General features: G+C 42.7%; 1 protein-coding gene across 1 annotated transcript; it reads left to right on the top strand.

Moving 5' to 3' along the window:
• Positions 1-294: 294 nt before the first annotated feature.
• LOC117457480 (max-binding protein MNT-like) lies at positions 295-19185 on the top strand. The gene is given in 7 exon segments (XM_034097609.2): positions 295-537; positions 7580-7833; positions 7835-8139; positions 8437-8478; positions 8772-8883; positions 15440-15632; positions 16165-19185. Coding segments are annotated over 7 exon segments (1752 nt in total). The 5' UTR covers positions 295-464; the 3' UTR covers positions 16938-19185.
• The last annotated feature ends 830 nt before the right edge of the window (positions 19186-20015 follow it).

The following is a 20015-nucleotide window of genomic DNA, read 5'->3' as shown; positions in this document are numbered from 1 at the left end:
TTGTTGAGCAACCCGCTGTTAATTGACATAATGACAGACACTGTTACAGGCAGCATGTCTTTTTCTACATTGTTATAAATAAAATACATTTAAAAGTGGTCAATGGATACTAGCGACATGTTTACAACTGTGAGTGGAGCTTTATAATACAGTTGTTAATCCAATCCTAATCACTGTCCGTGTTTTGTCGTGTCCTCGGTTATGGGCAATGGGAGAGAGTGAGTCTGTGGGCGGTTACAAACGCTACGTGATTCACAAACCTTATTTCTTCCTACTACTTTGAGCGCCATCTTGTTTGTAACTCTTCTACGTAAGTGGTAGTTTCTACCGAGGGGGTATCCGATTACCCTTCTTCCAGCATTAGACTGGGATCCTCTCCCTGTAGTACTCGGGCGGATATCGCATTTGCTTTATCGCCTTTCTCTTTGAAAGATTAGGCCACAGTATTTTCTAAGTGGACAGAAATGAGCATCGAAACGCTTCTGGAAGCAGCCAAGTTTTTGGAATTGCAAGCCCAGCAACAACAGAAAGCACGTGGTAAGTTGGTGTTTTTTTTAAATACATATAGTTAATGTTTTTACAACATGGTTTACTATGAAATATTCAAAAGAAAGGCTTAACAGGTCAGTTTACATGTATCTCTAAAGGATTTATTTTCTGAGTTATGGACAAACCATATCTATCAGCGCCATTCATGAAATAATTACAGAATGAACAATCGTCGGTTTGTAGCTTTATGAAAACATGATAAAATACGGAGTGCAGTCAGTGACATTTTCGTTTTACTTTCGTTTACAGACGCATTGCATAATTAGGTTTTCTCCTGGTGTAACAGTGTGGTTTAGTGTTAACCTAATTCATAAAGGCAAATACCATATAAACATAAAGGGGTTGCTGCAGTATCAGGGCTCACTGCATTGAAACCTGCTGCATAGACATAGTTGTTTCAAAGGCAGCATCACTGTAAAGTTATCAAATAGTAACCTTTGATTGTCACCATATTTGTGACTGCACTGCTTCGAGACATTTTAATTTAAATCACCAAAACATGCGGGGATCAAGGGCGGTGGCGCAGGGAAGCACGTTTTACATAATGATGACCTGACGTCGTCGCTGGGGGATCAAGAGGCTTAAGGCTTCCCCTATGTGCTTTGTATTCATTCTTGCTTCCTCGCAAATGTTAAGTGTTGTAGTCATAAAACAGCTTGTTTATAAATCATTAAGCCTCATTGTTTGGCTCTTAAATAATAAAAAAAACACATACTCCATGGCCTTTCAGTCGCTCGGCTCGTGGCTTTGGGTGTCTGTAGGTGACTTGTATCAGACAACCACGTCTCCATATTTTATCAGCCCCGCCCCTTTCACCACGTGCGTGCCGGGCTACCCCTCCCAGAGATTGGTTATGAGGAGGATGAGTCACTACTAAATGCAGTCTGGAAAAAAACTGACCACCTCCTCGAAGTTAAAACATTTAATTATTTTGTAAAAACAAAATCTGCACCAGAAAGGCAAACAGATGCTCGGTGACTGATGACTGAAACAAAGACATGCACTGTGTACCAACTGCAACACTAAATGCAGAATTAATATACAATGAAGAGGGGTGTTGCAAAATACCAGGTTTGACATTAACTGTGTTTTAAATTAATCAAATCAAAGATTATTTTGTCAAAGAAATATACATTACTATTACCTTCACAACTGCACTTATTAGACACAACCAGTATATACCTATTATTGGAAACAATGCCTTTACAAAAAAGTATTATTGGTTTGTGTGTAATTTGATTAAAGGAAGCTGAGATTAGTTAAATCGAACATGACAGTGGAAGATATCTTTTAAACTACAGCACATGGATAGCAGAGTTTCCACAACTGTTGAGCCCCTTTCACAAATCCATTGTAATCTGTGTTTTACTTGCCTAAATTTCTCTGTCAATTGCATTAGTAGCATTTCTATAACATACATACCCCTACAACACATTTAAAGCGTGTACCACACCTAGAACATGATGGAGATCTTTTTGTAGCTACTTTTGTATCAGGCTTGAAAATGGTTCAACACAGAATTTATGGAAATGCTGTTGCTGCACGCTAATGAATAGATGACAGGAAAGCTCAGGTGTGTCGCAGTAAACAAGCGTGTACTTTTACTTTGGACAGTTTATATAAAGAATTTCCATTAATAACAATTATGTGTAAAAGCCAAAATGGTTATACTTTAGCAAGCAGGTTCATGCATCATGAAAATACCTGCTGCAGCTTTATCAGAAAGGCTCAGAGTGAGAGCTCCTCTTCATCACTCAGAGTGAGAGCTTCTCTCCATCACTCTCCCAGCTCCTCCCGCCATGCTGCATTGGGAGAGCAGAGCCCCCCCCCCCCCCATCTCTGCTACTGTAGAGCAGGTCACTGTGGTGAAAAGTAGGCCAGTGTTTCTCAATGTGCTGCAGTTATATAATACTTGTAGAAAATCCTGTTGTTCTTTTAAGTGCTTCATACTTTCCCCCACTGATAAGGCTCTCCTCGTTCTAGTGAGTTTCTGCCCCACAATAACACATTATCAGTCTCTCATAATGGCACATCCTTATGAGCACTAGCAAGCACAGAAGCCAGAACATCTTGTTCTTTTCTGCTCCTTTTTACTTTCAGGACAATACTTTAAAGTGGAATGCTCCTTACATATGCAGCAAACAGTGACACACCAGTCTGTTAAATATTATACAATTAAATTGTACTGCAGAGTGATTTCGACCTGGGAATGTCTCTTCTCTTCGCTCATGTGATGTAGGACATGTTCAGGAAGGGGTCTTTACAACATTTGTCACATGTGCAAAAAGGAATTCATGAATATGCACCCATGAATCTGATTTATTAAGTTCAGTTTCTGTTGAATAGTTTTGTGAGAGTACATTTGAGATAACATTTTCTGACCATTTTGGAGGATGTGGTTCACAGTGCTGTTTTTGTGTTGCTTTATACTGACGGATGTTATTTTTGATCCATCTCATTTATACCAACAAGGGTATCTGTACTTCATAAACTGGCAACTGAGTGTGTATTCTCAGATATAGGTCTGGAATAATGAGACAAAGGTGATGTGTAGGCCGGGCAATCTCTTTAAACCAAATTGTAAATTAAATCAGTATTTAAACTCTGCCCTTTGTTAAAGATATTGCAACTCCTTTTTATTGTAAAATGCTGTATGCAGATGTCCATTAACTGTTCAGCACTAACAGCGTGTGTAGTGCTGCAGTGACCCTGGGAAATGACGACCTCTTGATAGTGAACATCACAGCTGCCATAGCAACTAGACACTCAGCCTCTTTCTCCAGCGCATACATAATGGTGAGGCTGTCTTCAATATGATTGGATAGTACTACAAGGCGGATTAAACTCTTTGATTCCACCTCTGCTTTAAAAAAAAAAAAAATACTGCAATATTTCACATATTGTCAAGCTTCTCACGTTTTCTGAACTCATATTGTTTGTCACACTTTTTCAGTACACTTTTTCTTTTGTTAACAACTAGTTAACATTGCAACAAGTTTTTTTTTTTTTTTTTTTTTTTTTTTTTTATATCTTTGATGGTATAAAGGTCTAAATTGAGCAATGACATTATTATTGTTTTTGCGTCAACTTGGGGTCTCTGACTTGTGCGTTTTTAGAAGTAACAGTTAACCTCCTACGTGTTTTTGATTACACTCTTCACAACATGCAGTATGTAATGCCTTTTATATAGTTGACATGTTAAGGGTTCCCACTAGAGCTGTGCATCTTCACTGGTCTCACGATTCGATTCGATTACGATTATCCTGTCTTCGGTTCGATATCCCGGTGCATCACGATTCATACCAATGCGTTGCATCCTCAATTTTCTATATTACTGCACATGGCTTATTTTTCATCAATGCATACATGCAGTAAATACATATGAACTCTCTTTTTATTATTTAGAAAGTGCTTCAGAAATCAATAACATAAATGTCTTGACATTAATTTATAAACCAAAATAAATGAATTGTATAGGTCTAGCCTCCGTGTGTGAAGTTGTTCCATCCTCAAAAACAAAAAGCTAATGCTTCTGCAGTCGAGCTGCAGCTTCTAGCAACAGTCTTCTGTTAAAAAAAAGACACCGAAGGTCCTGAATGAGGCTTCACACACAGGACTTGAGTCTGAACACAGCAGACAACAGGAGTATTTACAACAGCATATAACAACTAAAATACTGCATGTGGGTGCACACTTACATTCTCCGTCTTACTGTTACATAAATCCCATGAATGTATGAGATTAAATTAGCTTCATTATATCTCAGTGATTAAGTGAATAATAAAGTTTCTATCGGGTCACTATCAGCCTGTCACTCATTATTTTCAGGGAGGGGGCGGGGCTTGGAGGAACGGAGAGGAGACGGTGATCGCGGAAGCTTTTTTCCTCCTGCCTTCACAAACTTTACACACGTATATATCGTCTGAAAACTGCTAGAGGACATTCATACTCTGCAAACCAAGACTTAATTAAATCCACCAAAAACCTGATATGATTGTAACGCGATTATTTTTGAAAAACATAAATCTCTGTGTCTCTGAGCCGCAGCGACACAGAGTGATTCAGAGCGGGTCCTTCTGCTGTTGGTTCTGGACTGGTGTTCTTGTGTTGGTGGATAAAGCAGACTGCTCCGTGTTCGGTGTTGCTGTGCCGTTGTCACGTCTGTTCCCTGATCTCTGCGTCACCGACCGATTTGATATTAAAGTGACAGAAAAAACGTTATAGTAAAGATGCGGCCGGAAAATCAGGAAGCAACGTTACTACTCTATAACTGATTATCTTCCGTCACTGCATCGAGACCGAATCGTCCACGTCCGCATCGCAATGCATCGTAGAAACGATTATTTTCAACACCCCTAGTTCCCACAGTGTGTTTCTTTGTTAGTCGAGATGTAGAGCAGACTAGGGCTGCACGATATATTGTGCCGTGACGATAATCGCGATATGCGCGATATTCACATACATCACATGACGTGCGGTTATTATTATTTTTTAGGACCTGCGATATTAAGTAGGCAAATTAAATCAAACACGTCATGTTACAATTATTTTGCTGCTTGCTACAAAAGGGAAAACTTGCGCGGCTCTCATGTCAGGGGTACTTGAGTGAGTGACATGCCGGCTCTGCATGCACAGCAAACCACCAATCACAATCAAATCTCCAAAGCAAACGGACCCGGTGATTAAAGGTAAAAACACTGAATAAAGTAGTTTCATGTGTTTCTCCAGGGCAGCTTGTTGCTCTGATAACTTAAAGGAGAGGTGTCATGGCCATTTCCACTGATCATAATTCCATTGTTGAGGTATACTAAAATAGAAAAATACTGTGCAATTTTCCAAATTCACATTGGTTTCGCATACAGCATCTCTGTAAAGTATGTGTATTCCGCAGTATTCACTCTCTCCACTAAACGGCTCGCTGCAGCTCTTGCCCCCCCCCCCCCCCCTCCCTGTGAGCCCAGTGTGCTCCAATTGGTCGGGACCAGTCGGGACGTTGTGAATCGCGCTGAGCTCCGCGGAGGTGTGATTTCCTTGTTTAGCGATACACAGCAAAACACAGCCAAACTCACCCTGAGCACACACAAAGTCACAGCCGAAATAAAAACAATAAGTGTGGCTTGATATTGAGTAAGAAAAAGGTTGATAAATGCTGTGAGAATTGGTCTGCAGAGAGAATTTCGCCATGATCCCAACTATGGAGGAGAAATCATCAGAGCTGCCTGCACTGAGTGTGTGAGGAAGTCGTGGATTGGTCAATTTGGACCAATCAGCGGGGGCTTAACATAACAGCTCCGCGGACGTAACGTAACGGCTCCACGGATTGGCCCATTTGGTTCCGGGTACCGCATGACCGTATCGCGTCATAGTTCTGGGCGTGGCTACTGGGTGCTTCTACGACACAGCACCCAGGAAGTAAAAAATGGACAATGACGTTTCACCAACGAGGCGTTTTGGGGAGGTATTTTCTGTTTTAGAGTTTTACTTGCTACATGGTGTACTTTGAGGGTTTTGACTCTGCACACCGCTTACATGCATAAAAACCTTCATAACACACAAGGGGACGGGTAATAACCGGAAAAGCATGACATGTCTCCTTTAAGATCCAGACGTCCGTGACTAAAATCTTTCATCCGGTTAAATATAGTTAAAAAAATACCAATTGTATAACATTAAAGTTCAAGAAAGGATGGTTTGCGGGGAAAAAACGGTCTTTTCTTCAATTCCTGTATGTTTTCATACATTACATATATATATCGCAGGGGGAAAAAATCGCAATGTCAGTTTTTCCCAATATCGTGCAGACTCTCGCCTACCTTCCAAACACAGCTTAGTCAGCGAACTGTGACTGGGATTACAGCGAGATGCAGCTCTGTTAAGAAACAACCCTCCTTCAGTGAGAGTGTACCTGAAGCTTGGTTGGATTTAAATGTGTAAATGCACATAAATCTAAAGCTTAGGCAATTTATTTTATTTTAGTTTGTCACATTTCTTTTTACATCACAACAGCAATGAATGAATCAAATGCTCTGTCAAATAAAATGTATAATAATTACTATACTGTATATATTATATTGACTCTTTGGACAGTTGTGTGATATTTTCTGACATCACAAAGTCTGCCACAACACAATCAGTTCAGGAGTCTTTGATCCATATATGACACCACATCATATGCCCAGTTAACACATCAGTTTCATTTATATAAAGTCACAAAAAGCAACAACAACAAAAAATACAAGTCAATTATATTCCTTGGCTCTTCCGGACATTTAAATGTAAAACAATCTATTACTTTAAAAAAAAAAATTACAGTGGGTAATTTATTATTGAATCTATGTATTATTATTATTATTATTATTATTATTATTATTATTATTATTATTATTATACGGTATTCTGTGACAGAGCTCCTCTCGTCGACTCGTCCTGCAGCCTTTAGTCTGGTAGTTTGCTTTCATGTGATTTGAGGGAGTGACTTTGGAAGGCGGCCTGAAGGGAGGTGCTGAGATTTTTTCAGTCAAATACTTTCAAAATCTAGTTTACTCTTGCTGGTTGAGCCAACGTTTTCTGACCCAGATTTAAGCCTGTTGCAGAGCAGCACCAACAAAGAAAAAGCTTCGAACAGAAACGTGGCATCGTGCTACACTGGTTAATGACATTCAAACTGTTCTGTGTGGTGATATCACTAGATTTGGATCTAAAACACTTTAGTGAGGGTAATCAAGGCTAGCAGGCCTTGGTTTGTGTGTGTGAGTGTTTAGGTTGTCTCAAGGACTTCTCGATGGTTTATCAAATATTTTGTCAGTTCTCATTTTCAATAGATGGTAGTTGCTACTGCAAAAGGGCCTCATGCATTTCCTCTGATATACCTTCCTGTAAATCTGAATCAATGTTACTTTTCTATTATTAATTTCCTATAATTTTCGCAAAACGTAGCATATTCCGATATGGTGGCCTCATGCTGTGATCATTATCCCTAAAGGGTATAGTGTGTCATATCTCCTGGTAACCTGCTTTGTTTCTTCCTCAGAGGATGACCTAAAGGAGAAGCAGCGTCTGGAGCAGTTTTCTCAGCAGAGGCACTCTGCTGTGCTCTACAACTCAACTATCCACATCAACAATGTTTCTAAAGGGGACGCTCTGCACTCTGGGGGCCGCCCGGGGCCCATCCCGCCCTCTCTGCCTCCCCCGTCTATGGCCATCACTGTCATCCCCATCCCTGTGGTCACCTCTAACCCTGCAGGCTCACCCACGCTGCCCATCGCCACGCTCTCCCCCCCCTCCTGCTCCCCCGCCTGCCGCCACGCTGCCACGCTCTCCACAGCCCAAACCTGAGCCCTCGGTGCTGACCGCCAACCACAAGCAGCTGATACAAAGCCTCCACCCGCAGCTCCTCACCCAAACTAACAATGCTAAACTGCAGCAGCTGGTGCAGCGCTACCCGGGGTCCATCGTCTCGCCCCCGCAGCAACATGCCATCCTGCCTCAGACGAGCCCCGTGCTGCAGCAGGCCCCTCAGCAGAACGGCCCCGCCAGCCGGGGGAGTCCGCCTGACGACGGCCGCCTGCTCGACAAGAAGAGACCGGGAGGGTACATAATTTAAATGGGAGAATTGCTTTTAATAGATCTGTTGATTTTTGTTGATCAATATATAGGTACATATGACCTGTAGCCTCCAATCAAAGTCTTTTGATTATGTGCAAAAAAATAGCTACATGTAGCAATTGTAAAGCTGTTACATTATTGATATTTCACCTCTAAAAGACAGAATATTATCGTCACTAAGCTTTTTGCTAGTAAGAAATATTTTTTGGTTGATTTTTATTATTCATGTCACACTGCCCTTTAAACGCCAAATTCTTACTGTGCTTATCTGTGCTCTTACAGGGCAGGCACAAGAGAAGTGCATAACAAGCTTGAGAAAAACAGGTGGGTTCAACCTGTCTACCATAGGTCCTTAAAGAGAGCGCCATCTGAGCTTATTTGTGTTGTTACATTTAATAATAGTTTACTAGCTACATAGTATATTTTCCTCTGAAACTGACAGTTGCCTACTGTTTATTTGTTGCCGTTTAATTTGAATGCTAAGCTTGATTGCTTTTTAGTTGAGACCACTATTTCAAAAAGTTGTTTTGCTAATCATCTGTTGCTAAATTAAAGCCAAATGTGGCTCAACCATCCCTGCTGTCTCAAATCCCCTCTCTGTGTTTTGTGTCTGTCAGACGAGCACACTTGAAGGAGTGCTTTGAGACGCTGAAAAAGAACATCCCCAACATCGACGAGAAGAAGACCTCCAATCTGAGCGTGCTGAGGAGTGCGCTGAGATACATTCAGGTAAGACCAGTCCAGCTTGCTAATACAAAGTGCTGGGTATAAGTTTAGCAAAGGCATATTGCTGATCAATTTGAATATGCCAGAGCTTCATCATAGCAATGTGAAACTGACGGATCAATTGTTATCGGCCTCGGTGTCTTCCTAAAGCATTCAAGATTTTCTTTAAAGCATCGCTGACATTTAAGATAGAACCTCGGGTACAAGAGGAGCAGCAGTTTAGAAATGTTTTAAAACTTTTTGTAGTTCTAGTAGGTGTGCAGGTGTTGCCTTTTTCTTCATCGTCCCAAATAAGCATTTACTACTGATACTCTCCCCAAAGAAGACGTTTAAAACCTGCTTCCTGCTGCATTTATCATCACAGTGATTTATAACTTATTCTTGTTTTCTTGCAATTTTGAGTTTGTGTGTTTGGATCCTTCTTCACGGAGGAATCATTGACGCTTCCTCTTTTGCAACATTTTTATGTGACTTTTTGTCTAGTGGCAAAACAATGTGCCATGACCACATATGACTCACCCTGTGTGTGCGTCAGCCTCTCACTCTGAGAGTATATGGTTGTAAACAGCTGGTGCAAAGGTCCACTACTGGCCTAGTTGAACTTTTTCTGACAAACTGAGCTGTGTCCTATTGTTTACTCATTTTCTCTTGGCATGACCCACGGGCCCAACCTGGCATAAGGTGTTTTATTTATGTGTATTCATGCTGTAGTTGATTTAGAATTTCATTTACGCTAGTGGAGCAGTTGTATTTTTGTATTGGTCCAGCAATGGTCTTGTAAGGCGTGCAGAATGTAAGATAGTTATTTGGTTATACTGAGTGGTAATGATAGGTGTGCTCTTCTTGCTTATGATCTATTCAGGCCTCTATGGAAGCACCAGCCCTGTGTTCATATTTCTCATTGTTTTATAACAGTGGTGCAGGTTTACTAATGTGAGCTGCAGAGGACAGGGAGCTGCTGATCTGATGCTCTGATAATCTGATATGCAGCAGTCTGGTTGTTCCTCTCGGCGCGTGGATACTGAGGGGAAGTAGGACAGCGTGGGTGCAGAGCTTCACCCAACCTCCCCCCTCTGCCCCCCTCTGTGTGATTAAGCAACACCCTGTTACATTGTTGTGTTCGACTGGCAGACTGACCTGCCTCTCTTTTCCTCCTATCAACAGCTGAGCTGCACCACTGAGGCGTTTGAACCAATCGCAAACTGTTACAACCCCATTAGTTCTGAGTGGACACAAATACCTCATTTATTTTGTCACCGGACATATTTCGACATATTTCCACCAAATGAATGGTGTATTATTCTCAGGGACAGGTCCTTCTTAACATGTCATTTCTTATTTAGAAATATAACCCGGTGCCATAACACTAGATTGTAGCTCTTGTAGGTCACAACAGTGTGCCTCTTTGTCCCAAGGCAAAGGCCTTTTTCATTGGCCTGGCTGGATCTGTTTTGAAAGGATAAGAGTAAAAGGGAGGAACTAAGGTGATGGGAAGCCAAAACAAAACGCCACACTCATGTGGCATGGAGGTTACAGGCGTGTGTCTGCATGCACACAGCTCTCCCCCCCAGCCCCTGTCCTTGCCCTCCTCTGAGGGCAGCCTGCACAAAAACACCGAGTTCAGGAGAGGCTTCAGGCTTAGCGCCAGATTTCATATGCTTCATCTTCTCTTCATGTCAATGTGTGAAAAGTAGCTCCGTTTCAGTTTTCCACAGAAAGCCACTAGCCTGGCCAAGATCATGTGTTACTTCCACATTTCATTTCATGTGCAAATGACTCAGCAACTAAGTAGACAGAAACCTTACACACAAACAGATTAGGTTATGTTCACAGGTTTGGGTTTTTACTTTAAATGTATGTATGACCTCTTGTTCCCGAAGGCTCTCCCCTGAGCTTGCTGTGTAAAATAAACCCTGGTGCTTTAGAGCTCCTCCTCTCTGCTCCCCCTCCCTTCCTCCCTCCATCCTGCATATGTGAGCTTTTAAGGCCACATGAGCAGCAAGCACATGGCTAGCGTGATCTGCATGACGTCACCCCCGCCCTCCCCTCCACATGGCCCCCGCCCAGCTCTGCAACAGGCAGGGCTCTCCGTAGGAGGGAGGGAACATGGAGCGGTAAACACAGGGCTCGTTTTACTCGCTCGCGCTTCATCTCCCCTTCAAAGCTCACTGGACGTGTTCCTCCGCGGCTTCTCCCAGAATGCCAGTTTGAAATGTGTCGTGCCATCTGGAGTGTAGAGGTGGAGAAGGTGTATGTGTGTTTCATTATTTGAAGGATTTAGTTCAGACAAACAATGGCATATTCCCCTAGAAGCCTTATTAATTTATTATTAAGTTATTAATTCAGCCTTGAAAGATTATCTACGGCAGTCGAGGTCACCGCTTTAATGTGTCAAGGTTTTTGAAACCTCTCAGCTTTGTCTTTGTCTCTTCTTTAGCAAGACTCCAGTCAGATTCACAAAATGCTACATTTGCTGTTGTGTGTTCATCTCAAGGGAAATTCTACTTTTCAATTTTTAACTTTTAAATATCTCCAGCATGGTCTGGACTAGGGATCGACCGATATGGCTTTTTCAAGGCCGATACCGATACCGATTATTAGTAATCAAGGAGACCGATAACCGATATTTGGAACCGATATACAATTGCAGTAAAATCAGAAAATCTTGGTGTCAAAATGTAGAATAACACAAACTCCAACACAACTTCTTTGAAATGCATTTAAGCATAGCCTATATTATGTTTAATGAACTTTTAAAACATCTTACAACTGGTTTCCTCTCTGTGCCCTTTTCTTTAGTGCAGCCATCTGCAATGAGTTAGAGAGACAAGAAGTGGGGCAGCAGGCTGACATGCTTAACTAACAATAATGCTTAATTTATTATATCAAACCAATGCCTGTCTATCTAGCATAAAATCCCAATAAACTGCTAGCAACTGCAAAACACTATGCTAGCTAATGTTTTGCAAACTATTAAAAGTGAGGCTATTGCAGTAGACCTAACGTTAGACTAGTAGCCTCACTTCTAATATTTTGCTAAACATTTGCTAAATACATGTTGATTAGCGAATGAGCTTCACATATCAACCTGAAAAACTGCGAGGCTTCACTCGCAGCCCCCCCTCCGCACCACAGTTCCGCTGCAAGACGCTGCACGCTGACTGACTTCCCCCGTCCCTGTGTAACTGGGAAGCTGATAGAATTAGATCAATAGATCGTGCTGTTTTTGCAACTTCAGCATAGGGGATTGGGATGTTTATTGAACTTCGGCTTTCAACTGATTTACCTTCGAAACACATGTATGGCTCTGCCGCTCAGCGCTGCTGCTTGCCTCTGTCTGTGTCTGCGTTCTTCGCACCTGCCTGTGATCTGAGAAGGTCCCGCCTCTATGGCTGGCTCCCGCCCGGAAAATCTTCAGTGTTGATTGACACTTCAGTAATAGCCTACCAGATAGCGCTGTGGGCGGGACATTGCTCGTGTACAGAGAGTGGTGACTGCAGACAGAGAAACGGCCGCATCAGAGCCAAAGTGTTATCGGCAATTTTATAAAAAAAAGGCCGATACCGATAATCGGTCAAATGATGAATATCGGCCCCGATAATCGGCCTGGCCGATAATCGGTCGACCCCTAGTCTGGACTTTCCCCCACCCTCAGGCCACCATGAGGTATTAAGGTCAGTGTTGATCAGCACATGCTTAGACACAAAGAGCAGTGTGCAATAGTGGGGATTTTTTCCCCATGGACAAGCTTTTTATTGTTGAAGGCAGGCACCACGGGAAGGTCTCAGTTGCAGCTCGAGGCCACAGTAAGACAAGAGATTATGGATACCATTCCACTGTCACAAGACCTCTGATCAGTCATCCAACAGCATGTCTGCAACGTGGCTTCCTGTGCTCCTGGCCCTTTAAGAAAAACCCAGCCTGGTGCCGTCTACTGCAAAAGTGAGTCAGTGAGGACAGCTTGTAATGCTCTCTCTCAATCCCCCACGCTCTGTGGCCCTCCCTCTCCCATTCTCTGTGGGGCCATGTGCTCAGCACTCGCATTGCTTGTGACAGCGCAGAGGCAGTGTTTACCTTCCAACACACACTCGTATAACGCAGCCTTTCCCAGTACTAATCGATACAAGGCAAAGGTGGGGCGTTGTCTCTCTCTTGAAGGAGGACGTTTGTGGTTCAGGGGCGCGGCCATGTGCAGCAAAGAGACAAAAGGAGCTCTGCACAATATCAACCTGGTGACGTGACTCACAGGGGGATGAAGTCATGAGGGAGGAATCAGCAGCAGACCTGGTTTCTAAAGAGACAGTGTTTGCTCTGTCCCCCATCAGCCCTGCAACAGAGAGAGATCAGTGGGTGTTTGTGGAGTGCTTCTCACCACGAGTCATAGTTTGAGGCACGGCTCACATAAAGCTGCCTGCTAGCACATGAGTAAAAGGGTGCCGACCTTTTTACTCTCGATCCACGTGTCACATATTTTGTACGCTCTTCATACCCTAACAACGCTGTGTGTATGAGAGAATCTGTTCCCTTTCACTATTACACTATTGTAAGAAGAAATTAAACTCAACTAAAATGTACCTTTAGCACATGAAGGTGTGCATGGTCTTTGGTGTTAACGAGGAAACCTTGTGAGGTTTTCATCTGTTTCCATGGCAACTAAAGATGGGGGCATTTCAGTACATCATGTGCTTCCACCGAGGAAACTGTTCGTGTGTTCAGACTGAAGCACCGATATCCTCAGATCTCTGGACAGAGAGTGGCTGTTTATGTAGCAGGTGACTTATTAAACTGCTCCCCATGCTTATAACTTTTCTCTGTGTGCATGACGGAGAAATGATGCAATACTTGAATTCCTGTAATATTCCAGAAACATCGAACACTTTCACGAGTAAATACATACAGGTCAGAAAGCAGTGTTACCTTCTGGATCATCTTTAACAAAGCTCAGTAAAGACAATTCAGATTCTAATTTGGACAATTATGAACCTAATTTGATGTTTTTAGAAACCACTTTTTAAAGCAGATCCAGAAATGTGCCAGTTTTATATTAGTTTATTGCAGATATAACGGTGTATGCGTCACCTGAAAATTGTAGTACAGAATCGCCAAACAAGGTTTGAGGTAATTTAGAAGTGCCATGATAACACACTAATGTTTTTTTAACTGTAAAATGTGCCACTCGGTGTATATGTATGTGTATATATATATATATATATATATCGTTTTGGTTTATCATTTGAAGTGTTTTTTTCACTTTAACCACTACAAACTGCTTGTTTAACTGGTATTAATCATTCTTGTCCTGACTTTTTTCTGCCAACAAAAATGGGGAAAGGACTTCCTCTGAGTTTGTATTTGTGTTGGTGATTGTAGTCAGTCTATGCACAGACTGCTCGGCCCGTGTGTTTTTAATCCTGGATCAGGACTAGAGACAGGTGCAGAATTACACAAGGCCCACCTTTTGTCACCCCGTGCTATTTATGTGCAAGCATATTGTACTGTACTCGCACCGATAGAAATCCCTTTACATGCAGCTACAACACAACACACATTGTCTCAATCCGGCCCTCTCACTCTAGATGACCTGCACATGCTGTACCTTCACAGATACACGGTGGCATGAACACTAACAGGAAGTCCACTCCTGAGTCATCAGGCTGCTGGTAACAGATTTCACACAGGGTCGTTTCCCCTATCCGAGGTAGTTTCGGGTACTTTGATTGAGCTGGACATGTAATAAGTGACATCAAGTGTCACATTTCAAAACCTGAATCCCCTGACAGCGTAACTCGATCCTGTATCATGATAGCCAGCAGTCATTTATGCATTAGTTTTAAGATGATATGTTGCTGAACACTCTTTGTACATATACATGTCTCGTATCCTGTAGCCATGTGCAGGGAGGGGCAGCTCAGTTTGTTTTGCCTTGTGTCAGCTGATGGGTTAGGGGAATTTGGGTCACAGGGAGCCACAGCCTGGCAGCACCTCCTACTTTCCACACCGCCTCCCCCCTCCTGCCCCCCTCCACCTCTGCCTGCGTATTTAGCTCTGATATTTAGTTCCCTGCAAACAGTCTCTGGTCGCAGGTTTGTTTTTAAATCTGTATTTCTTGGACCTGTTCCTTTTGAATCAGCTGTAGAGACGGCATGGACATTGGTGCTGGTTTCTATTGAGTTTAAATGATGCGTGGTTTTGTTTTTGAGCACACACTCTTTCTTAGGGGTTGGTCAAAAGTGCATTATTTCCCCGCAAAATGTAGTGAAGCTTAATTATAAAGAGGCATAAAATGGAGAATTACCTCAAAATTATTATATTAAAAACCTATTTTTCTAAAAAAAAACGAATCGACTTAGGCCTCAAAGTTAAATTGACATCTCTCTTAATCGTTAATCAACAAAAGCAAGGCATCACCTAGACAGCATTTATTTAGGTGCGGTTGTATTGTTGCATTATTCTGTGGTACTTACTTTAAACTGGTAACACTATGATCAAGATTCTCTATTTATTATTTTAAAATCTAATTATTTGAGAGTTTATCAATGTTCTTCTTCTCTGTTTTCAGACGTTAAAGCGGAAAGAGAAGGAGTACGAGCACGACATGGAGCGGCTGGCCAGAGAGAAGATCGCCATGCAGCAGCGGTTAGCGGAGCTGAAGAACGAGCTGAGCCAGTGGATGGATGTGATGGAGGTAGACCGCGTGCTGCGACAGACCGTACAGCCGGAGGAGGACCAGGCCTCCACCTCCACCGCCTCAGGTACACTGACCGCCGGGCCGGACCACCTTTAGGGACACCCCTGTGTTAGAGACGCAAAGACTCGATCTTATTGACAGATTTAAGAAAAACAAGAAATAACCATAGTCTGACCGGCCGATTCTGATTTTCTTTCTTTATCTTCAGTTTACAGCGCGTTCACAAACCTTTTTGTAAATGTAGTCTAAATGTTTACCTCATTGTTGTCAAAACTTGTTTTGAAAGTTGTTGCTACGGCTTATGTTATGCTTGTGTGTGCAAGCTTTAAGTCTACTCATACACCAATGATATAATATATGTTTTTGGCTGTGGCGTCACTGTCTGTGCAACTGTGTGCGCAACGTACAAATACTACATGTAAGGCACAAGGTATAAATACATTTATGTATTTATAACAGTTCCAACCTGCAAAATGACCTACCAAATACAGCACCAAACCACATTATATTTCTAAATATATCTGTTAGTCAAATGAAATACTGCAAATGATCGATTACGTGTGGTGATAATGAGTTAATTGTTTCCTCTGTTGCAGAAGGTGAAGACCTGATGGATGAAGACCTGGAAGAAGAGATTGCGCCGAGAGCACAGACTGCCTTACCCACCGTGCCTCAAACCATGAAATCTGATCTGCACCGGACTGCACCCCCCACTCAGGCCCCCACCCTGGCCCCCAGCACTACCTCCTTCATCACCCAGCACATCTCCATCCAGCACAAAGTCCCTCAGCTCCATCCGCTCACAGTGACTCCTCTACAGCCAGGGTTCAAACCTGCAGTCCCCCATACACTCTCCTCCCCCTGCCCTCCCATCAGCCTCACGCAGACCCTCGTCCCCACCCAAACACAGATGGTGACGGCGTCCAGCCTCCACCCCACAGTCATAGCCCACGCTTCAGTGTCCCACCCCTCAGTCATACAAGCAGTGAACCACGTCATCCATGGAGGGGGTCACAAACGCATCGCCCACCTGGCTTCCTCCACCAGCACGGTCCAGTTAGCCCACCAACCCATCGGCCACATCACCGTGCACCCGGTGGCCCACCTCCACCAGCACCTTTACCCCCAGCAGGTGGCCGTCACACAGTCGGCCATGATGGGTCGCATCACCCACACCATAAACCACGCCCCCCCTCACATGAACGGCACTGTGACTAGCCAACCCGCTGCCACCATCATGGGCAAGCAGACAGCTGTGAACACCCAGATGGTGACGCACCACCCGCAGCTGGTGGGTCAGACGGTGCTCAACCCTCTGACTATGGTGACCATGCCCTCCTTCCCCATCGGCACTCTGAAGCTGGCCTGAACCCCACGTAGAGGACCACCAGGCTGGGAGAAGGGGACGTCCCTCGATATGGGGGAACTACAGGCCTTAGATCAGGCCTCTGAGGAGCCCATCGTGAGGGCCGGAGATCTGCGGAACCCCTCGCTGATCTAGAGTTTGACTTTCATTCACAAGCATTACAGCTGATGGAAAGCCGGGAACATTCCTACAACAAACCCTCTTTAAAGAGTCTTTCACCGGTGTCCTGAGATCTTTATCCTGAATTTGGGATTTGATTGAATTCCTCTTGAGCAAGTCTGGCAATATATATGGTGGGCAGATGTTAAGACGTCACTCTCTGCATAAAGGGAAGTCTTGTGCTGCCACTACACTGTCCATTAGGGCTGAATCATCTGTCGGTGACCCCCTTACCAGTCAATGTGCCTACATAATATTTCTGCACTTGGAAAGCAAAATTAGGATAGCTTAATCAAAGAAGAACCTGTAATCATAGACACATGGTTGTGTAGATGTTAATGGGAAACAAAGCATGGTGGACCCTTAAGGGAGAGCGGGTGCAGCGAGAAAGTCCGGGAAGTATTAAGATCCGCAGAGTGGAAGAAAAGGAACACAATGTCAAATCTTTGAATTGAACAGCCAACTCTGATTTACTTCAAATAAATCTGATCTGGGTATAGCAAGCATAGTGTCCATGTCCGCAGCATGTCACCGTGTTCATGGAGGTACTTGCTGCTGGTTATCACTGTGGATTAACATATATGATGTAGTGGAGAAGCTACTCTGTGAGACTGAGTGTAGGATCACTGCTGGACCCGCCATAACCAGCACATTGGGAATGTGATGTAGAGGAGCTCCTCCTCAACAGAGGCACATGCTGCAGGGCTGGAGTCAAATCCCGGACTGAACCGAAGCTCCTGAGCGGAGCATCAGCCGTCAGTGATGCTGCATACAGCTATAGCCCCCCCTGCTGGCTGATTGGGCTCAATCTAATGCTAATATTCCTGTGACTATTAAAACACTTCTAATATAATACTGATGGTTCTCATTCAAACAACGGCCATTTAAAGTAAAAAGAACATGCAGTTTTGTCAGGGTTTGTATTTTTATCGTGGACACTGAAATTGTTACTTTATTTAGGATATAGCTATGTTTTGGTCACAGCTGCTAATATATGTTTTAAATATTTTTGCCAAACAGAATCAGTTCCAAACACCCCCTAAAAGTCACAACATAGTGGTGTGTTTAAAAACTAAACACTTGAGATACAAACTCAGAAGCTACAAGGTGAGCGATTGCTTTTGAATGTGAATACATAAAAAAGGTCCATAAAATATAGTTACATGTGTTTCTATGCTGTCTTCAAGGGCAAATGGTAGTAGTATGGGTGTTTGCATGCTGAGAATGCATGTCATGACTGTGTATTTGTGATAATCCTGAAAGCAAGCTGTAGAGGGTCTGTCTGACTTCAACATGTTGCAGTAGGAATGTAATATTTCTTTGCTCAGAGTTTTAAGTGATTTCAACACCCAACATTGATTAAATCAATCAATGTGATTTTTCAAGACTATTCTTTTCCAAAGCTAGCACTGTGAACATTTCTATTAGCCTCAATGAGCAGCAGTTAAGCGTAGCACTTGTTCTCCTTATTTATTCTGAATGTACTCATCTGTGAAAGGATGTGGAAGGTGCACTCATCAGAAGTTAAGCCCTTTTTTCTTATGTTTTTTTTAAAGAAATATACTTTATATCACGTGTAAAGCGTAACATTTAAAAGATTTACTGTTGCTTGTTTCATGTGGAGAATGACTTCTTCTGTTCAGTATAACATTTGATAATATAGTTGTTTTTTCTGGGACCATGTATAGTGCTGTTTATCGGGGTGGCAACTACACAGACCTCTTTTCACGTTGATATCTCATTCGGCCACTTTGGAAAGTATTCACCCCGTAATTGTTTTCTATTTTGTTTCGATGCAATATGATTTAAGCAGGGACTATTAGTTCTCTTTTTAACTGATTTTCTCCTCAATAGTTTATGCAAATCATCCTGAAGAAATCATATTGTAGCAAAACAAAATGTGTTAAAATGAACAGGGATTCAGATACTTGAAGAAGCAACAATATACTCCTGTGTTTTCCCTATGGAGAAAGTTTAAATTGTATATAGCCTGTAAATGTTGGGCTGCATTTAGTTCTAACTGTATTATGTAAAATGCTGGGGAAGATATGTAAAATTTATAAAAGCTACTTAATAAATTGTATTATGTTTACTAATGTCTGAAGCTGCATTTTTTTGTTGATTTTAACCAAATGATCATTTTATTTTTCAAAGACTGTTGGAGTTGACAGTCAGATTTAAATTACGATGTTTGTATTAATTGCCAGAAGCTATACAACAACACTGACATAAATAAGTCATATCATATTGTTTCTTATTAATGTCACTTAATTGTCATAGTACAATATTTAATATACCACATAATATAAAACAGTCCTAGTAAAGTATAGTTTGAAAATCCATAAAATGTAGAAACTGAGGAAGGAAGATGAAAAATGTCAAAACATCCATAGGCCTATAGTTAGTAGCCTATGTCGTGAAAAACATCATAAAACTCATACAAATATTCATAGCATAGTATGTTGTAAACAATGTCATAACACATTCTAAAGTTTGAGGTATTCTTGTAACCCTCTAACGGCCCGTCCACACAGCGGCGTGCGCTGACGCTTGCCGGCGGGCGTATCTGAAACTCGACCAACAACCAATCACATGAATCTCCCGCCCCTGACACACAAGCAGCGGTTTGATTGGCTAGAGCTTGTACTGGCATATGATTCGATTGGCTGACGCCTCACCGAGGCGTCAAAAGTTGAACATTGCTCAACTTTTGCAGCGAGCCACGCCAGCTACGCTCCACGTCGCTTCCCACGATGCATTTCGGCTAAAAGTGACGTCACCCCATTCAAAGTGAATGGGGAAGCGTCAACGCACGCCGCTGTGTGGACGGGCCGTAACGGCCCGTACACACGGCGGCGTGCGTTGCCGCTTGGCGGTGGGCGTGTCTTGAGCTTGGGGAGTCAACGCGAGCAACGCGACCAA

Source organism: Pseudochaenichthys georgianus, chromosome 13 (genome assembly GCF_902827115.2).
Source record: "Pseudochaenichthys georgianus chromosome 13, fPseGeo1.2, whole genome shotgun sequence".
NCBI classification, from domain to species: Eukaryota; Metazoa; Chordata; class Actinopteri; order Perciformes; family Channichthyidae; genus Pseudochaenichthys; species Pseudochaenichthys georgianus.
The sequence above is the reverse complement of the archived record's forward strand: the minus strand, read 5'-3'. Positions and strand labels throughout refer to the sequence as shown.